Source organism: Chroicocephalus ridibundus, chromosome 9 (assembly GCF_963924245.1).
Source record: "Chroicocephalus ridibundus chromosome 9, bChrRid1.1, whole genome shotgun sequence".
Classification (NCBI taxonomy): Eukaryota; Metazoa; Chordata; class Aves; order Charadriiformes; family Laridae; genus Chroicocephalus; species Chroicocephalus ridibundus.
In genome coordinates, this window is record NC_086292.1 from 34,106,342 (window position 1) to 34,127,551 (window position 21,210).

General features: G+C 41.1%; 3 protein-coding genes across 9 annotated transcripts in view; 1 reads left to right on the plus strand and 2 right to left on the minus strand.

Moving 5' to 3' along the window:
• MYO1E (myosin IE) overlaps positions 1 to 6,990 on the plus strand; it is an 88,128-nt gene extending 81,138 nt beyond the window's left edge. The window contains exons 26-28 of one of the 2 annotated variants that reach the window (XR_010072480.1): positions 1,575 to 1,779; positions 4,604 to 4,809; positions 5,225 to 5,363. Coding sequence is in view for 1 of the 2 variants with exons in the window: in XM_063346196.1 (XP_063202266.1) it covers positions 1,575 to 1,779; positions 5,225 to 5,394; positions 5,928 to 6,004 (452 nt within the window). In the remaining variant the exon portion in view is untranslated. Of the gene's footprint in view, positions 1 to 1,574; positions 1,780 to 4,603; positions 4,810 to 5,224; positions 5,395 to 5,927 lie in introns of those variants that run through there. The other variant, XM_063346196.1, reaches the window with a different exon arrangement.
• Positions 6,991 to 8,528: 1,538 nt separating this feature from the next.
• On the minus strand, positions 8,529 to 13,635 carry CCNB2 (cyclin B2). The gene is made up of 9 exons (XM_063346112.1): positions 13,479 to 13,635; positions 12,436 to 12,564; positions 12,229 to 12,351; positions 11,697 to 11,867; positions 11,465 to 11,623; positions 10,893 to 11,129; positions 9,862 to 10,002; positions 9,150 to 9,260; positions 8,529 to 8,814 (listed from the first exon to the last, which is right to left on the minus strand). Exons 1-9 carry the CDS (start codon positions 13,503 to 13,505, stop codon positions 8,710 to 8,712), a joined length of 1,203 nt encoding a protein of 400 aa, XP_063202182.1. The 5' UTR covers positions 13,506 to 13,635; the 3' UTR covers positions 8,529 to 8,709.
• A 1,946-nt stretch (positions 13,636 to 15,581) lies between these two features.
• Positions 15,582 to 21,210, minus strand: part of RNF111 (ring finger protein 111) — a 51,918-nt gene continuing 46,289 nt past the window's right edge. For 2 of the 6 annotated variants that reach the window (XM_063346012.1, XM_063346011.1), the window contains exons 11-14: positions 19,979 to 20,071; positions 18,916 to 19,011; positions 17,898 to 18,001; positions 15,582 to 17,347 (exon numbers count right to left, since the gene is read on the minus strand). In XM_063346012.1, the coding sequence (XP_063202082.1) occupies positions 17,230 to 17,347; positions 17,898 to 18,001; positions 18,916 to 19,011; positions 19,979 to 20,071 (411 nt within the window). In that variant the 3' untranslated portion in view covers positions 15,582 to 17,229. Of the gene's footprint in view, positions 17,348 to 17,897; positions 18,026 to 18,915; positions 19,012 to 19,978; positions 20,072 to 21,210 lie in introns of all 6 variants that reach the window. The other 4 variants (XM_063346010.1, XM_063346009.1, XM_063346014.1 and 1 more) reach the window with 3 other exon arrangements.

A 21,210-nucleotide genomic window follows, 5' to 3' on the forward strand; every position in this document is an offset into this window, starting at 1 on the left:
TGTGCAGTCCAAGGAGAGAACAATATTCCATTGACCCACCGTTTCCCACGTGTTCGACTGTGGAGTTGAACTAGATGTTCATGGACCAGTGAAACCACACGGTAGTGTCCTGGCAGAACAAGTGTAACTACTGAAGTTAAGTGCTGTGTTGACCCTTATGCATTAGGGTATCGTGTTTAAAAGGTGAGAAGAAGTCTTTAATACAGAACTCAAACCAATTACCGTAACATGTTTTGGAGTTTGTTTTGGTTTGGTTTTGGTTTTAGTTCGAACTCTTTTGTAATGTAGCCAATTATAGCTGGAAAAATAAGATTGAAGACAGCTGTTACAAAAGAGTTCCAGTTAGATTGCCCAGACTTTCAAGGAGTCGGCGGCAATTGCATCATTTGGGTACATTCTTCCTTGAAAGTCACAAACAGTTCTCTCCATCCTGCTCTCCCAATGTGGGGAAGTAACACTGTGGGCCACAATCCTTGATCATGTGAAATGTATTTTGAAATTAATGGTCCAGTAGCTGAACAGACTGTGATGTATATGTTCAAAATAAACAAAACCTTTCTTTATATAACCCTAATGTATGTACCATACTAGCTTGGGTCCCAAAGTGAGTTTTACGCTTAAGTTTATGATGACTTGAGCTCTGCCACAGTAGCAAGAGACTATCAGAAGGGAAGAGAAGCTATTGGATGCAGTAAGGTTTTTCCAAGAGTCCTGATGATGAATTCTCTCTGCACAGCTATTCATTCTGCTCATTTTCAACAGGCGTAATCACAAGGGAAAAGGAGAGGATCACCCATACCATTAGCCAATCTGATTCTTAATATAAGCGTAGCTCCCATTTTATTCAGTGGGGGTTTCAGGAGTGTAAAGCATGCAGAATTGAGCTCCTTAGACCCTCCAAGTAACTCAGACGTGGACGGGTTTGTTTTAAATTCAAGTTAGAGGCATAATTACTTAAAGGCATTCACTTACCCTTCTTGTCACCTAGAAAATTCAAAATCCTTTTGAGCTATCGAAGTAGCAGCAAGGCTTTTTTTTAAAAAACAAAACAAAACCCAAAAATCCACCAAAAAACACCCTTGCTTGTTAAAATAGAAAAGTATTTATAGCAACTTAAAAAAACAGTCTACCCAGTTATTCAGGGAGTTGTATGGAGTTTGAACTTTAAAAGAGAGGCAGACACCTGGCAATTCCAGATAGCTCTACATCAACCCTTCTCTGGATGAAATCTTGTGTGGTGTTTTAACTGGAGGTGTGGTGGTTACATGCCAGCTAACATTAGTAAGGTTGAATTCAGCTGAGAGCTAATCTTTTTGGTTGCTTGTAACATTTGAGGCACATGGCTTAAACTCGAGCACGCGTCCATGAAGGCATGAACCCAAAATAGATTGCCAGCAGACCTGAAACTGTATATAAATCAAACTTTTAAGATTTCAACATTGTTTTGTTTTCAAGTTGGTAGCTGAGTCTCGCTGACAGCTGAATCTGACAGCTGAGCCATCAGCACAAGGAAAGGGTTAGCTTTATTGAGCTGTCGTTTAGACTGGATGCGTTCACACTTTATTTACTTCCAGGTCAGCAGCAAAATGGAGTAATCAATCCCCCAGGGTTTGTACCACTTCCCCATGGCCCAGGCAATCAATGGGCCACTCAGAAAAACCTGTATACAAATATGACACGACCAACTTTACCACGGCAACTGTCAGGAGGATCAGGCAAGATTTCACAGCAACCAGAAAGCTTGGATTTCCTGAAAGTACCTGACCAAGGAGCAGCCGGGTAAGATTTTACATTAAATCTGAAAAAAAAGTGTTGATTTTTGTAAATAGCTTCACACGCTCAAACTGTTCATGACTGATAAACTTATACTGCGTACATAGATGACCACATTGTGCTAATGCGCTGTAGTCAAAGGTATCATTTTCCGTAGGATTTCAAAACACATCATAGGCCTTTAAGAATGAAGGAGAACCAGTTCTATTTTAATATCTTAAATTTGCATGGTACCTTTTACTTAAGAACATTAAGACAGTTGGTGGAGTTTAACTAGGCCGTCTTTGCCTTCTTATTTGCAGATCACAGAGAGTAGATGGTATTTCACGGCAGCTGTCATGCCCAGAAACGCTGGCTGATAGTCCCTTTTGTTTCAGCTGTGACTCCTGACTCAGATACCAGACTTGTACTGCTTCTTAGGAGGAAAGCTTGGCAGCGTGGCATACAAGATTATTTCAGCATCATTGTTTTGCTAGTATTAGACTTCTACTTTGTCTTGAGACTACAGTTCCTGTAACAACCCCATAGGCCATAGGATAAAGCCATTGTGGTTTCCATCAGACACCTGTGACTGCCGTGTGCCTTGCCTCTACCAAGTACACAACGAGATAGGAACTGTCACGTTGGATTAAAAAGATCAGTTGCACCATACCACAGTTCCTAATGCTATGGGTACACACTGACAACCTCATCTGTTTCAGTCTGATGAGTTTACAAGGATGATCAGCACATGTTAAGGCTTCTATTACTTAGTTACCATTTTAAATGGCAATTGTGACAAATATATTCCAAAGGAAGAAAAAAACCCAAACAACAAAACACAATGTATTAGAATGATGTCTTCACTGTCTGCCAATTTTCACTGGTAACTCTGTATGCTTAAGAGTGGTAGAAATTCTCCACCACACCCCCCCCAAGCCAGCCACAGCAGTAATTGCCACCGAACAGGCCAGGAACAGGCATCCATCGCTCCCCTCTGGAGGGGTTTTGTGGAAGTCCAGCTTCTCTATAGGAAGCCAAAAAGTAAGACAAAAGAGCGCTTAGTAACAGAGCTTATGCTTCTGAGGAAAGAGGCAGGGAGGGAAGAGGATGTTGGGGAGCGAGGGTTGCTTGGTTTGTTTTGTTCTTTTGGTTTTGGTGTGGTTTGGTTTTTTTCTTTCAATGCATCCGCAGCTGTAGGCACACGCAGTAGCAATAAGGATGCGGCTGTGTAAGGTAAGGGAACATCTAAAAAGGGCCTGGCAAAGTCATTTCTTAGACCTGAACATTACGATGTAGGAGTTCCAGCCTTTCTGGTACACCCTGCAAGTTCACTGAATTGTGTTTCCTAAAGCGTAAACTAGTATTTTGGTCAGAAATGGTGGGAAGTGCCCAGCCTGAGAGGAGTAGAGTGCAGCCCAACGAGGATAATTTCAGGTAGGCATTGAAACGAGTAGGTAGTAATTTGATTTACATCTGTGATTTCAGAAAGTGCTGGGCTAGTCTAGGCACGGGAGCATTTTGACTCAGCGTATTCAATGCTTTGTTTAATGTTAATAATACCATACTCTGAGCACACAGTCAATCTGTAATCACCATAATATTCACACAGCACAGTTCCTGTCCCTGCCAGCACAGACCATTGCTGAGGCAGATTTCAGTAGGCGTTTCTGGGCCTATTTTATAACCCAAGTTTCCAAGCAGAAGAGAGCATTGCACCACTGGTGGTAATGTCCCTTTGTGAGCACAATTTCTGTGAACAGCTGTTGCACAGACAAATTGAGGACAGTTTCCTTGGTGGGGCAAAAACCCCAAACCACATGAGCTGGCCATCATGGCCCTGGTCCCACACTTGCCCTGCCGGCACACGGGGTTCTGCTTGTTCTCCCTGGTGAGTCCCTTCCCAGCATTGCTGACCTCAAGCTGCTCCAATCCATTCACCACTACGAAAAACAAGCATCCCAGAGGAGTTTTACAGCAGTAACAGACCAAAGGCAGTGCTCACACAAAAGTGACATTTGCAAGACTGTCTTCCCAAGCATTACGAGCTCCTTTATTAGTGTGCTAAAACCCATTATTACCGTATTCGGCAGTAGGTTGCATGTAAGTTTTTCTCTGTGACTGTTCTTTTTCAAAAGGAAAACCTCTAATGTTCCCTGTACACAAGGAGTGAGCTAGACAAGGTGTGAATTTAGTATTTCAAAACCACAGCCATTATAGATAAAACTTGTAACAGTTAGAATTAGGTTTATTTTTAGCCAAGCTGCTGAGAAGGATGCACTGGTGGTGCACAACTTTAATTTCTAGCTATCTCTAACAATCCAATACAAGCCTGAGTTTGTCAAACCCACCATGCTCTCACCAGCAAATCATCTCGTCTAAGATATTCTTGTTCTACTGGGGTTGCAGAAAAGCTGAGCTACTTTTCTAAGGCTTGCTCTGAATTCTTTTATTTCCATACCGAGGTCTCGGTTTCACCACATACCCTGTCCCAAGCAAAGTCAATACATGCTGAACAACAGGAGACAATCCTCTCTCCCGGTAGATAAATTTAGAACTGAAATGCTGCTAACCCAGAAATGCAGTTAATCCCTACTTCAAAGCTCGTGTTCTGGTGCAGTTCACTGCGCAAACTTAGAACTAGACAGAGACGTATTGACAAAAATTAAATCTAGGACTCCATGTAAGTAACTATGAACCTTTTCTGCAAGAGCTGTGTAATGTTCTCATGGCATTACATGACATGATCACAGTTCAGTCTCCTCCACATCACTGCAACATTTTTAGTCATTCAGTACATTTATTTATTATTTATTTTGACCTGACATCTAATACCTCTTCTCTCTTCCAGCCTTTATTAGCTGATGAGCTGGCAGAATTTCTTCCCTCTTTCCCCTTCCTTATCTTTGGAGTGGTCACAGCTGTGACAAAGAGTTTGTGCAGCATCTCCCCTGCTGCTTCAGAGTTGACTAAAACAGAACAAGTCCATAGACGGCCCCGGAATCTGAGGCAACTTAAAAGAGATGCAGTCTCTCTTACAGCTTAGTCACACGAATGGTAAAGTAGAAGCCTGTGAGCTAGAACTTTGTTTTTTAATACTGGAAACTAAATCCCTGCTGAAGTTGGGGCACGGGGAGAGACAGGCTAAGCTGCGTAGATGCCAAGATATGCATGAACTGCATGTGCACATTTGTTTACGTTCCAGCCTGAGCACTAAGTGTCTTCTCCTGTGCATTTGAAGTGCTGTGTGAAGTACCTGTTCATCCACTGCAGTAAGAAAGAAATGACAACTCTGTCCCTTTCCGGGGGAAGTCCTACCTTGCCATCTTTAACTGTTGTGACATTTAAAGAGAATCCTTATTCCCTTGTTCTGTGACATTCTTCAGAATCAATTCATTAGGACAGAGGGGTTGATAAAGCTTAGGTTTGAGTCATAAGCATTAAAGCACATTAATATTTTTTCTCCCGTTAGTGTTCGCAGGCAGACAACAAACCGACCCCCACCAGCCGGAGGAAGGCCTAAACCACAGCCCAAACCTAAGCCTCAGGTACCGCAGTGCAGGGCACTGTATGCATACGATGCTCAGGACACAGATGAACTCAGCTTTAATGCCAACGATGTGATTGATATAATTAAAGAAGGTATGTAGAGAGCAAAGGTTTTGTTACTTAAGTACTAATCTTGAACGTACGCTGTCATAAGTAATTAAGACATACCATTTTTCAGCCACCCCACCGCTATCTTCCCTCATTAGGCTTGCAAATTTCTATGATCATTCAAGGAGCAGATAAGTGTCTGCACCCACACCAATCAAACCTGTTCACTTGAAAGCATGTCAGAGACGGATCAATGACATATGCGTCACTGCAGATGTGTAAATGTCATTAGGCGAGTAATTCTATCAAAGGCTCTGGCTGAAAATTACCCTAAACCACAGCTACAGCATGAGAACCAAAAAGTAATACGGCAATTCCAACCCTCTGTGTCTCCAAACCAGCCTCATAAGGCCAGAGTGATGTGGCCACAAGAGCAGCAAGCTCAGGTTCTCCACATCATTTCTCCTCAGTCCTTCACAGGGCAGCTTTCACAGGGCGGAACAGCTTTGCAAGGCTGCCTCAAAAATATACCAAAAGGGTTATTATAGAACCTCATGACTTTGCTTTCTTTGTCATAGATCCTTCTGGCTGGTGGACAGGAAGACTACGAGGGAAACAAGGGCTGTTTCCCAACAATTACGTCACCAAGATATAAAAGACTATCAGACAAAAATTGGGTTGAAGATGTTTTCCCTTGCCTTCAGGACACTGTTCTTCTGAGAGCTGCCATTCTCAGCAGTATCTTCAGTAGAGTTATGTACGAGAAGGAAGAAAATTACCCACAGCACAGACTTTGATCTTTTGTCTCAGAAGCATACACCAACGGATACACTGACCAATTATTTATTATATTTAAAACCTGGTTTTAACACCTAGTAAGTGAAGAATGCTCAAACCTACCATCTTCCTGAAACAGAAAGGTGCTTTGCAGTCTGGGGCCGGGGACTTTGAAAAGGGTGTATTTAATAAGTGCCTTCAGCTGAATATCAGTAACCTTTTAAATTATCTACTGAAGATAACGTTAAATGCACGTTTCCTCTAATGCAGCTCATTCTGGGGAACGTGTTAAGTATGCTGCTACACGTCCAAAAGATTTAGGCTCATTTGGGATATTACCATCTAAAAACCTACCGTGATGGTATATTTAATTCTGTACAGAGTTGTAATGGAACTGGTTTGTGTTTGCTGATGTGTTTAGGGACTCCAACAGGCACTGTAAGAAGTTGAAACAGAAAAGCCACGTTGTACTGTATGCTAAACAAAGTCGCCTTCTTCGAGATTTATATTATAATATGGCTGGCCCATGTTGGATTTATCTTTAGTGTGCTACCTGTTATAAGAAGTGTCTTTATGCAGAGCTGTACATTTATAGAAACAGATCATATACTGTATATAAAAACCGAGTATGATAGAAACATGTATGAATGTATAATGTAGTATTCCACTGTTCTTATTCATGAAGTAGTTCTACTAGAATTTTTATGCCAGGTACTTACAGATATGCACTACTCCTTTTAAATGGCAAAAGCGTTCTTGCTTAAGTCTGATCGCCTCCCACACCAGAGCAGCCGTTGCTTGCCCTACAGTTATCAGCATTCATGCTTTGCCTTCTGAACCTCCATAAAATAAACCACAAGCAGTAGTTAGCTGAACACATCTGTTTTCTGTGTGGTTTGTTACGTATACAAACAGATCCCTTCTCAACAATGTCTGTTGGGTTTTACTGCACTCTTTTCTAAAGAAAAAAAAATCCCCTTCCTTTGCTCAAAGCCAAACCATTTTCACTGTGCCCAGATGAACTGCTGTGCATTACATTTTTTTCTTCATTAAGAACAGTTAAATAACCTGCATTTGTTGAGATTAAGAAGTTGCAAAAGCTTTAAGATACAGCTGAAAGTCTTGAATCCCTTCCCCTCCTAAGCCATTGCCTAAGCCTAATTTAGGCACACTTAAACTCCATCTCCATTAAGGGATGACTGACTGTAGAAGCTGTTTCTGGAAGCCTCAGTCCAAGGGAAATCACGTACACAGCATGGATCAAGCATGGTTTTCAGAAGACCATTTGCATTGCTAGGCTTACTTGTCCTGTGGGAGAGAAAAGTCTGCTCGAGAAGATAAAAACCCAGTAGCTTCAACGTCCTTCCCACAGGGGGAGCACTGAGGCCCAGGCTGCTTTTGTAGAATTGGCTTCTCGCCTTCTAGCTCAGGGCCTGCACACTCCTGGTCAGGAGACACTGGGAGAAGCGAGGCAATGAGGTCAGTACAACGCAGAAGGTACCTAAGGGTCTGTAACTTAGTAGTACTTGTATAGGACTGAGTTAACAAATGGGCTTAAATAAGCTACTGAGGCAGACAAGCTGCATTACTTACATGCTTGTGTTCTTTGAGCATACAGATACCAATGGTCATTAGAAACAACGACAAAGGAAAGCAAAATGTTAAGTGATATGGAAGAATCTACTTATGGTGGGTTTGAGTGTGTTCTCCCAGGTACAGAGATTTACTGGAGGGGAAAAAATAGAAAAGTCAAAAAAAGAAGAAAGGTGGGGGGGGGGTTGGTGAGTGAACAGGAACAGCAATGGAAAGCTAGGTTTGTTGGTTTTTTTTGTCCACAAAGTGGAGCAGGTTTTCAGAACTTAGCTGGTTCAAAAGGTCTCTTCCCCTACAGTTTCACACCTACAGCCCCTGCACACAGTGGTTTGCGTCACAGGAGCCTCAGAATCGTCCTACCTTGGCTCCCTTAGTTCAGGTACACAAAGACAGAGACTGCATTGTCTCACGTTCACCTAAACACAAAGATTTACAAGGCTAATAAGTCTTACAGCCAGCACGCTTCTTTCCTTAAACTTGAAGGCAACAAACTACAGAAAGCGAAATCCCTGACTACTTCTTTGGGGTAAGGCACTGAAATAAAGTACGTATTTAGTATCCTTTATGGTACACCAAGAAAAGATGAAATGCCTGCCTGCGCTTTCTTACCTTAAGAGTGAAAGTAAGTTACTAAATATAATCCACTATAAAGGCTGGAGAATCTTATTGGCCACAACCACTAATAAGTATCCACATCTAACTGCACGTTGTATGAATCAGCTATTTAGTCAAATGCCCTGCTTGGACATTAGCTTGCAGACGTCTAGGTACGCCTCAAAGAGTCACAGTACTGTTTTGTTTTGTTTTTTTAAAAGAAAGAGAGGAGCTTTATTTCTAGGTAGAGAGTTGTTTTACAAATCAAGTTTAAAATTTCACCTTCCAACTGAGTCCAAAATTTCTGTAGTAAGGCGGGAACGCTACGTACAAAGAGCAGTAGTTTTGCCTTAGAAGGCAAAAGTGCACACGCCAGCAGGATGCCGCTGCCTGGGGTTAATGTAAGAGTGACAAAGCCAGGTCCCTGATGATGTCGCCGCTCAGTTGAGGGATTGTGCTGATTTTCAGTAGTGCAGAAGCTGCATACTTGCTCTTTACAGACTGCAAAGGTAGAGGAACAGCATTACAAAAAAACTTATACATACAGTATTGAAGTTCAGGCAGATAATTTTGGGTTAATTAGCCTGCCTGCTTGGAAGACAAGTAAACAAACAAACAAGGTTAGAAGTGAACCAGCTTGCAAAGCAGCAAGAGCACAGTTTGCCTAAAACGTTTTGAAATTAGTAGTAATAAAACATCCTCTCACGAGCCTGTTTATTAGAATAGCATACGCTCTAACATACAGACCACTCACTTACTTACTTACCTAAGGAGCCACAATATACAGCAAAGGCATTTGTAAAAAACCAAAAGAAGATTTAAATATTTATACTTACAGTGTATTTGGTTAGCTTCTTATTTACTTTGACCACATTCTTGGCCATATGTTTCATAGTTGTCACAAGACTCTCTTCCGTATACCCGGTGTAGTACTGCTGCTTTGGACCCTGCAGCGTAATGGTAAGAAAGCTGAGATTTATGAAGCGGGGATTGCTGCTCCACGCACAATCACTCCAGGCAGCAAATGCCTGAAGCTTCATGCTCTAGCCTTGAGTGCCAGGAACCGTAGTACCGTCAGTTTAGCCGACAGATCCGGAGTAACGGCTGGTGTACAGTGAAGTCTGGACACAACAATGCCAAGAACCACATTTCTATGCTGCAGAGGGTAAGAGCAGCGACCCTTCCAAGAGTAACGACTAGCTGAATTACAGTTCACTATTCATGGATCACGATTCCGTTAATCTACTGCGTAGATTATGTTCTACTGCAAGACTTATGAAAATCTACCTTTATTTACAGTTCTGTAAATACTTTCAAGAGAAAAATCCTTTCATACCACAGCGTTCACATTGAAAAAGATAGTAAAGTTTTTAGTGGTATATTCCTTTTTCTACCTGCAGCTATGCATCAGGCTGGCCAACTCTCATTTGATCACCAGCACTATTATTGATGTAAACGCAATTTTTCTCAAGCAGTTGTTTTAATGGTTCAATTCAATCAACAGAAGGAAAAAAACACCTTAACAACGAGTTTGATTAAAATCCTTACCCATTTGTCGTGTCCCAGAACCTTTTGTGACAAGCATAATGCAGCAGCTGCAATCTCTGAAGGACGATGGTGAACCATGTCATAGTCTATCAGCGTCAGCTCCATGAAATATTTTGCTAGTGTATGTTGCTTAACATCAGCCTGTCAGACAGAGAGCTTGTTAGTCCACAAAGTTTCACTTCACCTTTTCATAATAATTCAGGATTGTTTATAGTATTCGTTATCTGACAAAACAAAAATAGTAAACAAAATATTGAGGTCTAGGGACCATACTCTCTAACAGGCACTCACCTCAAAATCGAGACCAGAGTCCAAACCAGTTTAGCCTGGCAGTCATTCAGAACTTAGACACAAAGTCAAGTGAGGGATTTTAACAGAAAACTGCAGTATCAGGCACTGCTGTGCCCAAGTAGGGATACAAGTGCTCCCTCTGTAATACACTAAGGAGGGCGGAGGCGGGGAGAGCATAAAGTGACTTAAGAGGATGCTTATTAAAGCAGTCAGCAGTAACTTCAAGAGTTACCAGTGGTCTGCCTAGGCAAATGAAGCCCACTTCAAGTGTGGGCAGGTTCACTCGAGTATAACTACTGAGGTGGGAAAAAAGGGTCAGGTCAAAAAGAAAGCTTATCTTTTGATTCTTCAAAAATATGACATTTGCAAATACGCAAATATTCCAAAAAATACGAAGAACTGCAACACTGCTTCCCTTTTACTAGGGAATACCCTGATCACCAGACAAGAGATTACTCTAAAAACAAGGGTTCTGCTCCAGTTATGTTTAATTTACTCTAACAGTACAATTACTGCCACTGAGACTGAACATGGGCCCCGGTGAATACAAACATGAACCGCTACTGGCTGCCACAGTGATGTTGCCCTGTTACTCCACACGGTGGAGTTTCGTAGCTGAGTGTTTCTCGATCCAGCGTGTAACCAGAAAGCAAGTGAGATCACATGATAAAAATGCCAGAAGTGATCCTGGTAAGACGTTACACATATGGGGACATTCTACGACAAGGACAAGTACTCACCTCCCCAGCTTTTGATGCTCTTCTTAAAAAGTGAAGTGGAAGAGGTCGTCCCAAACTAAAGTTTAACTCTTTAAGAATCATAACCTCCATTTCTCTAACTTCATCACTGGTGTAGGCGTTGTCAGTAATGTAAACAAAGTCTTCTATGCACGGAGACATCAACTCTTCGTATTTTGAAGCTAGAAACATTGCTGTTACACCCACCAGCTGAAGGGTCTTACGAGGTACTGGATGACTCTGCAATATAGGAATTTAAAAAGCAGACCCCAAAATGTCAAACTCTAGGTAAACCAGATTCTAATTTATCAGTTTAAAATACCAGTATGACAGTGCTCATTCTTATAATGTAAATGAGATTTTCTGCTTTGAGTCAAAAGTGCCCCTATAATGACAGGCTCAAGGAGGTCCGCCGCCTCAGAGTTAACGCTACATTATACAGAGCTCTTACATAAAGAGTGGATTTCGTAGGTTCTTATATTTATAAAGAAAAGATAAATCTTAAACTCCTTTAAAAATACAGTAATTGAACAAGTCTCCTTTTCCAAACACGAGCTGAATAACATCTCACTTACTTGTAAGAAGCGATCTAGAACTGCAACACACATATACAGTGTCTCCTGCAAAAGGTTGAGTCTTGAGTGGACCTGGACAAGCCAGTCAACCAAAAGTGCACGCATACACCCATTGAGCGTCTTTCCGTCAAGGTAATGCGGGCGGATCGATTGCTGCACCTGTTGGAGAAAGAGCTGTGTGAGCAACAAGATCACCACTCTACTGCAGAAGCGCAGGCTCAGTATGTCATACCTCAAGCTCCCTCAGGTACAGATAGATATCCTTCACATAGTCACTACACAGCTGGGGATTCCCCCAGTCCTCAGCATCGATGTCTTCTACGTTGTTGAGCAACACATCAGAGAAGGCTTGGCACAAGTCCTTCTCTTGCATGCATACATCCATAGGGACAGGAGATGGAACCTAAAAAACAGATCATAGTGCTTACATATTTATTGTTAAAGCTGCAGTGTTCCTTCATTTCCAGAGTTTTCCAGTTACTAATAATATTTCTTAAGATAAAAGAAGTTGAAACTGAGCTTACATTCTAGTGTGACAAGCCTTCACCAAGATGCTGTACAGACAGAATCAGAAGACCTTCTAGTAATTGCCAGCTAAAGCATAAACTTCATCCCCTACCTCAACAGCTAGTTCTGCCACTTTAACATTAGCCTTTAAACATGCACTAAACCAAAACCTCTGTACAGAGGCTTTGCTTCTTCAGCAGGGAAGTGAAACAGATCTACAGATCAACTATTCTGAAGTTAGAGCTCTAAGTTCCTACCTTTGGAACACCGGTTTCTTTGGACGTCTGATTCACAGCAGCTGGAGGTTTAGGCAGTAGAGTTACACTTGTCTTACTAGGCCCTTTCGTAGGCTTGATGGATGTTTCGGAGCATTCCGTTTTCTGTAGCGAAAACAATTACTATCTATCAGTACAAAGCTAGTAATCTACCTTTTCCTTATAGATGACTTTCAAACATTCCTTTACCTTAGCTATATACGTTCCTCTTGTTGCAACTTTATTTCCAATTTCTTCCAAAGCAGCCCTTTTGCCAGTAGGGCGAGTTTTGGCTTTACTTTTAAGTTCAGTCCCAGCATTCTCCATCCCTCTAGTGACCTAAAACAATAAATTCGCAGTTTAAGAACCCCAGACCAACTTTATTTAATTTTCAGATGCCTAACTCCATTATATGCTTACCACCACTGTACTGGTGTAGCTCTGTACACGCTATCCATTACTCAACCTGGTTTTATTTCTGACCTGTTCACACATGCTCAGAGGAAGCAGTCTCCTCTGTATGGGTTTCAGACAGTACTGTACTCTGAAACTGTGATGGAGGATTAGAGCAATGCACCGCAACTCGGTTCTTCCTCACTTTTTAACATGAGAGTGCTTACTTGCTACTTAGCTACTTATTGTATTTACACACTTTGTAACTACAGCAGTATTCCCATCAAGATGAAGAAAGCAATTTCTTTGTCACGCGCATACCACGTAAGTAAAAAAGTTATTTTAAGCATACAAAAATGAACACCTCTTGTTACACACAGCAAAGAAATCATCAAGTTTCAAGCGTTTCTCGTGGAGCTTAGTTTAAACCGTTACACGATAGAAAAGAGGCCCCTGTATTCCACTCCTGCGCCTTCCCGTTAAGTAGCCTCGGGTTTCTCCCTTCCTCCCACACCCCCGCCCCGCACCCGAGGGCGGGGAGCGGGCGGCCAAGGCCAGGTGGGAGCCGAGAGCGGCTCAGGCGAGGCGCCCGCGCCCCCCAACCCCTCCCCATCCCCACCGCACGGCTCGGCCCGCCTCGCCTTCAGGCCCCTCTCTCCTCCCACCCCGCTCCGGCCACCGAAGCACAGGGGGGCTCCCGGCCAGGTCCGCGCCCTCCGCGCCGCGCAGAGCCCTCGCCGGCCCGTTCGCGCCGCGGCCACAGCGTCCAGGCGCCTGAGGGGAAAGAGCGCCGGGGCCTGCGGGCAGCTCGCCCCCTCTTTCTGTCCCCCCCGGCCCCTCCCGTCCCCCGCAGTACTCACGGCGCGGCGCGGCAGCAGCATCGCCATGGGGGCGGCGGTGAGGGGGGGCGGCCGCTCGCACCGCTCCTCACAGACCCGGCTCCGGTCTCCAGCCAAGGCACCAACCGCAGCTCCGCGCCGCCGCGCCTCCCTTTAAACGCTCTCCCGCTCTCCTATTGGTCAGCTTCGTACGATGCACGTCCTCGATTGGTCCACCTACTCAGGCCCCGCCCGAACAGGAAACGATTCGAACAACTTCCGGCAATCGGGCCTTGCCGGGGGGCGGCCGCGCAGGTGCCTCCACGCAGGGTGAGGCCAACCCAAGGCCGCAAAACAAGAGGTTTTACCTTGAAAAGCACATCCAGCCGTGCCGCCTATCGCGAAAAACACCGGCTGGGGAAAGTTTGGGTAGTTAAAAGCCGTCTGGCGCCGGCACTTCTCACCAAGGGCACCCGGGGAACGAGGCCCAAGGGGCACATCTGGTGGCTTTGATTCTAAACTGCAGACAGGAGTTGGGGGAGGGCCGTCAGTCAGTCAGCCAGCAACAAGCTAACGAGGCAGTTTAGTCCTGAGATTCAGGAGCTTCAACTCCACAGGAGCTGCCTAAACTGACAGAAAAGTCTGGTTACAACTATTCTGCAGTCTCCCCAAACTGGCATTATGCGTTTACTCACGTATGCACAAGTTAATATTTCACTATCATAAGGGCAGTTTTCCTGAATTCCTAAGTTGCAGCTGGTTCTGTGTAACAACATATTTAAGTAGCTAAATGTTGATCCTTCACTGAGAATTTGTTCTCAGGCAGTAGCTGTAGGAACACAGATCAAGACTCACACAAAGGCAAAACAAAGCATAAGGAAGAAAACCACACACTTGTGTAAGAAACAGATTTTGAATGATACCAGTCTAACATTTTATTTATTGCATACAAAAGGATTTCTTTTGACAATGGAATTTTATATGAAAAGTAATTTGATGCATACTGTTGAGAATCTTATCTTCAAAGTCAAAGATGCTGCAGAAAACTTAAGGCAATGCATCTAAGCATATAAAGCACAGTAAGTGGTGGAAATTTTCAGAAATCAAACGCCTGTTCTTTTTCCTTTCCTTAAATTACAGTTAAGTCACAACTTTCTGGAACAGAAATAGGCTGCAGCTTTATTAGCCCCTGCAATAGCACGTAAGATCAGAACACTGTGATTCCTGGCAAATACCTAAGTGTTCAACATCACATTACAATGTTACGCATACATTTAAAAGCAAGACAGTATCAGTAGCAGTTATAAAACAAGTCAATTCATGGACCACTAAAATACCTCTAGTACCAGGCACCCCAATCAGGCCCATAAAAGATTTCCTAAAAAAAAAAAAATAATAAAAAATCCCCCAAACCTGTGCTTCTTTGTCCTGTAAGGAAGCCAAAATAGATTCTACCACATACCCAGGGTCTCCGTTATTTCAGAGGTCCTGGGGTTTTTTTGTCCCATGTCTCTCAAGTACCTTCTTGGAAATGTTTAGAAGTGAGTATCATCAGACTTCAAGCATCAGTGGTCAACTAACTTTCTTCCTATTCCAGCTGTCACTGAAGGACAGAAAGTCTCTGCTCAGTCCTTCCAATTACTTTTATTCATTTTTACCAAGACAGCTCCAGCTTCATACTCACTCTCAGTTTTTCCTACAGCCATAATGTTCATGAAGCTTTAGCATAAAACCATGTCAGGTTTTGAAGCAGTCAAATCATGTGTTGCCTCTCTCCCATATCCCGTCGTACAAGCACAAAGTGGTTTTAAGTTCAGTTTTAGCAATGCTATTAAGCCTGAAAACATCCATTTATCACACATGCTGGAATAAAATTTCCGTCCGCTTAAAGCCTCAGTGCCAGAGGTGTTAAGTTCGTTGCCAGCAATAGACACTGCACTGGCAAATGCTACTCCTAACAGATTAAAAAAAAAATATATATATATAAAAGGGAAGCAGCTTTAACCAGACAAAACCAGGCATCAAATTAATTAAGGTAATATTTATAAATGGATCACTTTTTTTAGTGTAAACATAACAGTTCATCTTCTAGGTTTACTGTAAACCATTGTACACTTAATCTGATTATGAAAGACAAAGACAAGAGAAACTGAAGGTATTTATTATTCAATCCACTTACAAAGCATGTGGCTTAATGCAAGCTTATTGACATGTTCATATATGATCCCCGAGGAACATCTTTTCCAAAGTGACAGAAATACTGTCTCAATGTTTTTTCGCATTTGCATTTTGCAATGTTAAATAAACTATAATCTATCATATGTGAAAGAATGTTGATGAGTAACTTGAATCCTGATGTGGATTAAAACCTCCTCCAAAGGCGAAGTGTTAGTACATTATAACTTAATTCTATATACTATATTATGCAGCAAATCTTAACTATAGAAAATATTTCAATCAGTGATGGACTGTTGGTAATTTATAAAGAGGGAATCTATGATCAAGGCAAAAACTAGGTAACCACAGAATTTGTGTCTCATTTTCTACAGAAATTTACAGGCTTTCAATTTACTAATGAAAAATAAAACAAGAGACAAGTGGATTTAGCTAACTTTATTAACTTTAAAACTAATAAAAATCCCAAGACAAGCCTGGAATCCTTAGAAGTTCTATGAATGCATGAATATCTGCCAACCTTCCCCCTCCCCACACCCCACCCCCCCAAAAAAAAAAAAACCCAAACCACCAAAAAACAAAAACCCTGCAGCTCTAAGTCCTTATAGAATGGTTTTATATTTTAAAAAACCACCAAAAACAAAACAAAAAACACAAACCAAAAAAAAACCCTCAATGTGCGCAGATACTTCAACTTAAGTTAGCAGAAGACCAAACAGATTCTAAGCTCTCTTTCCCTTTCCCTAATAATTCTTTTAATCTGCAAGTATCTACAATCCAGCTAACTGAAATCAACATTTAGTGTTCACTAGAGCTGTTTCACAGCAGCAAATATTTAAGTTAGGGATTCAAATTTCTAGACATAGGAAGAAAATGATAAATACAATCTGAACAGCAGTCTAAATGTTTAATATTGACATTCAAATATATCTGCATTGTGCTGAAATTTTATAAACGAACACAAAAATCTGAACAGACAAAAAACTCTGGTGATGAGTAAGTATGCTATATGTATCAGTCAAACTGAATATAGTTCATATTCTGTTCCCAGCATTAAGGATGTTATTTGACTCAGAACTGATATTGTAAATATACAGCAGCCATTTTTCCTAATTAAGGAATGTCTCAATACATAATATTATCCTTTTCTAGATGATCTTTATACATTTAAACTAAAATATATGATCGATTAAATTAAGGAATCCGAGGTTAGTAATGAGTGAAATCATACTTTCAAAGCTCGATACTATGTAAAACAAACCAAAAGAGAACACACAACTCTACTTACTAAAGCAGCTAATCTTGCCTGCAAGTTTGGGGTCACAAAGCCCATAATATGTGCAAACAAATGCAATACAAGGAACCATGCAAAAATACAGTAATGAATTAAAAGGAAAAAAATGTAAGACCTAAAAAAAATTTTTATAAATACACTGAAACTCAACTGTCTTCTACATAAACTGTAGGTCTAGCATTAGTTGTACCATATAGCAGAGCCAGCACTCTAGGTTCAATGCTTCCAAATCTGCGCAGGTAAGTCATGCCATCTTTGGTTGACTGCAGTACCAGGAAGGATGAGAGGGAGCGAGAGGGAGGACAAGAGTTCTGGAAAGCGCTGTCAACTTTCGCTAGGCAGTTGAGCCTCAATGTCCACTCTGCAAATGGGGCACTTCTTGTTAGTAATCAACCACTGATCTACACATACTTGGTGGAAAAGGTGCATACATGGAAGGCGCCTGTCATCAGAACAGAAAAACATTTGTGTTAATAAAGCATTTCCATAAACATACCCATTGGAAAAATGGTAATGTGGGTTTTGCTATTGAGCTGTCTATTCTTTTTGCACGTTCATGTTTTTCCACAAGTTTCACTAGCCTTTCCAGTTGAACCTGCATTTTTTTGTCTAGTTGCAAGAAGCGATGGATATGGGTAATGAAGTCAAGCATCAGCTAGCTTCTGCTGTATTACACTGATTTAAGCCTGCTCTAGCTTAAGTAGCATTACTGCAGAAAAACTAAAATTGACAGTCTCGATTAACTCAGGGTATCATCTTGGGCTCATGTTCCAAGACAGACAGTCAACTTACGGAAGACCAGAAACTTCCACCCAAAGACAATACAGACTGAACAACGTGTCTTTGCGATTGCAACTCATTTTACTTATTGGTTCAATGACAGACTGTCTTCAATTGTAACTGTTAACCTAGGGAGTAGTGCACCATATTCAAGTATGGTCTCAAAGCCACAACATTAACTTTATATTCTGATATTCAGTGGTACTATTTACCTGACATCTTCACCTTCCTCCAATATAGACAAACAGATGGTACACTTTTCCTCTGTGTCTTCTTCTGTTCCTTCCTCGCCATCTTGTTTGCAGTGCAGTTTCCTCTGTGAGAACCAATCAGTTGTTACCTTATTAGTAGAGATGACATTATTGACAAACTGAGTAAAATCTGTTTTTAATACATATTCAACACACACTACTTCGAAAACATTTCATAATATTTATTCAGATGTATTTGAACCAAAAGGAATCAAGAACTAGCACTTGGAGCAAAATCACAGGGCATTTCAGACTTATTTAACTAGTAATTACAAAAGTCTCCTGGACTGTGAACATATACATTTCATATTGTTGCAACCAGTCCTTTTACTTGTGGTTTATGTATAAAAATCTCAATTTCATTCACGAAGAGGAAAAAAAATAAAAATCCTTTCAAGCCTAGTATCTTCAGTTACTTTTTATCAAGTGTGAAAGAGCACTATGTAAATGTGGATGGGATTCTATATTATGGTATAATAAACTCCAACCGAGAGACAACTTCAGTTGCCAAAAGTTTGTACCAGATTCAAAACTTCCAAGTGTCCCACAGTCTTCCTAATGTGACCAGAGTAAAGGTTAAGATGATACATACCAAGCAGGTAAGCACTGTGAACAATTCATTGCAAAGATAGTCTCACTTTATTTGATGAGTTCTCACTGAAGTCTGTTGACAATTTAGCTATTACCAACAGTTACTTCATTGCTCACAAGGCTATTCCTAACTGCTGGACAAGTTATTTAATCATATCAAAACACTGTTGTTTATCACATTACAGGAGCTCTTTATCAAGGGACAAAATTTTTAATTTTATTTGTGAAAGAAGTGGCATTGTAAGCTTTGCTTACAATCCTTGAAATTGCAAGATACAGAAAACATGCGCTCTTTGAAGTTGGCATTTCTGCAGATTTAAGCTAAATGTAAACGTTATTACATTTTCAAAGAAATATTACAGGCAGCCACAACTTGAGAAATCCTCACCTTTTTGTATTTATGTGGATACGTGCATCTTTCTATAGTTCCCTGTGTTGCTCCACGATTAACGTTGCCTAATCGTTCCTCCAAGTGAATCAGCTCCTAAAAAATTATCAAGGAATAAACAGTATAAGAACTGTTATTTCAGCTACCTTCAGTAAGTATTAGTTTTGTTCTAACCCTTTTACAGAAAGACAAACTCTCAATTCCCAACTTCTTCAGATTCAGGCAAAGCAAAAAAGAGTATGTTGTATGGGAGAAGTGATAGGTTTCTGTAGAAAAACCCATACAACACTGCCTGGTATTTTAAGTTATACGGAAACACTATTTTACTACTAAAAAAAAAATAATAAATTGTTTGTCAGCTAGGAATGGTTATCAGTATGTTCACACATACTTGCATGTCTAATGAGGAAAATGCAATTAAAATGCACTATGTAAATACTTGTAAATACTCTCTAACAGTCATTAAGGCTTAGAAGAAAAAAGAAAGTTGCTTAAGTTGAAATACAATGACTAATTTATTTTTCTCCAGCAATGAGTTTATCAGAACCATGAGATGTCACTGAAGATGTTTTCAGTGGACTAGGTCATTAACTCTCTGCATCTGATATCCTTTATTTTCTCTCTTTTTTTTTTTTTCTTTTTTTCCCCCCCTCTCCTTCCCCCAGTTTCAGTTCCTGCACTACATAAACAGGACAGCAGCATTAAAGCTGCCAAGTCACACCCTCACTAGGAGGATCGTGGCACAGTTACTCAGAGACAGCACGACCTTTTAGCAGCATATCATGTGAATAATCCATCCTACGAACTAGGCTGGTGGGCAGAGCAAGATGTACTGGGAGTTAATAACTACCTACACCAACATTGTCCAGGGCACCTTTTATTGACCAACTTTTCAATGTGCTTTTTTTATCCCAGTTCACGATAGTGAAGTCATTCTATAAATAAAGTATATTTTCTTTATGATTCTTTTACATCTATATATAGTACTAGCTCTACCATACACCCTCCCCATATTCCCTCATGACACATTTTGACATATATCTAGTTTTATTCTATTACAAACCTCAAAATTGCCCCTGAAAGGGCCTCTGAATGATGTTCCATCCAATCCCGATGAAATGTAACGGATGTGAGGGTAGCCCGCCATGTCTGGTACCTATTCAAACAGCAGATGTTAAGTTAAACCTATTCAGAACAGTTTCAGTATTTTACTGTTCACTTTGTAAAATTTAAGATCCTTTTGCTTTTACTGAATGACTTATTATTTATACTCCTCAGCTTGAGCATACAATTCCAACTGACAGCATACGCACCACCACTCCGAGCTCTCTAAACATAACCAGAAGCAAAACAAAAGTGAGACTAGATCCTCTGTTATAATCTCTGCACATCTGCATTACATATTGCTTGGCCTCACTGCAAGTCTCAAAATCTCAACCTACTTTGTATAAACCGCCATAAATATCTACCTATTTTTATAAACAAAACACCTAAAAGCGTGCATAGAGTTATGAAAAGGACTTGCTATAGATTCTCAAATGTAAGTTTTTGGTACCACAGAAGAAACAAGGCTAATACTTAATCTGGAAAAAACAGCCAATATCCTTATCTTACCCAAAACAACCGAACATCTTCAGACACACTTCAAATTTAGAGGCAGATAAAAAAAAAAGTAACACTCAAAACTCCCATCTAAAGTCACAGGCAACTCTACATACACACCATATTCAAGCATCCACTGACTTCCTTGCGCATTAAGAGATACAAGCAGCAAACAAAACACCAGCATCCAGTGAAACACCCTACAGGCACTTCAAGCACCAGCATTTTTCATACAGGAAAGCAGAAAGGTAGTTAAAATACTAAGGGCCACCTGCACAGCAGGGCTTCTGTGTTCTACTTTTACCCCCTCAAGATGAGCGACTAATGGTATTGACTTTTTGTCAGAACCATACCAGCAGCACTTTTTAATGAACAGGTGAAAAAAACACCCCAAATGATCAGCAGATTCAGTTTACTTAATCATGTAGAGTGCGTCGATACGAGCACTGTAAGCAGCAGCTCATTTGGAAATAACAGTAAGTATTTGAGAAGTACTAGTACTATCTTCCTTTCTGTGCTATCAGCTGGTAACGTCTCTGTGCTGCATGTGACAGCTCAAAATTCATCTCATGAGGCTGTCAACAAGTCAGATATCCCAGATATTATTCATGAAGTCAGGCACTCCTGTGTGGCTTTTCTTATTTCCAGCAGACACTTCTAAGATTAACATATATAAGAGTGTAAAAATGAATT

Coding starts and splice junctions, on each gene's coding strand:
- CCNB2 (XM_063346112.1), bottom strand. CDS start 13,505: ATGGCGATGCTGCTGCCGCGCCGCGCC. Junction 11,130..11,464: donor TTCTAGATCGCTTCTTACAA/GTAAGTGAGATG, acceptor CCTATATTGCAG/AGTCATCCAGTACCTCGTAA. Junction 8,815..9,149: donor AGAAGCTAACCAAATACACT/GTAAGTATAAAT, acceptor CTACCTTTGCAG/TCTGTAAAGAGCAAGTATGC.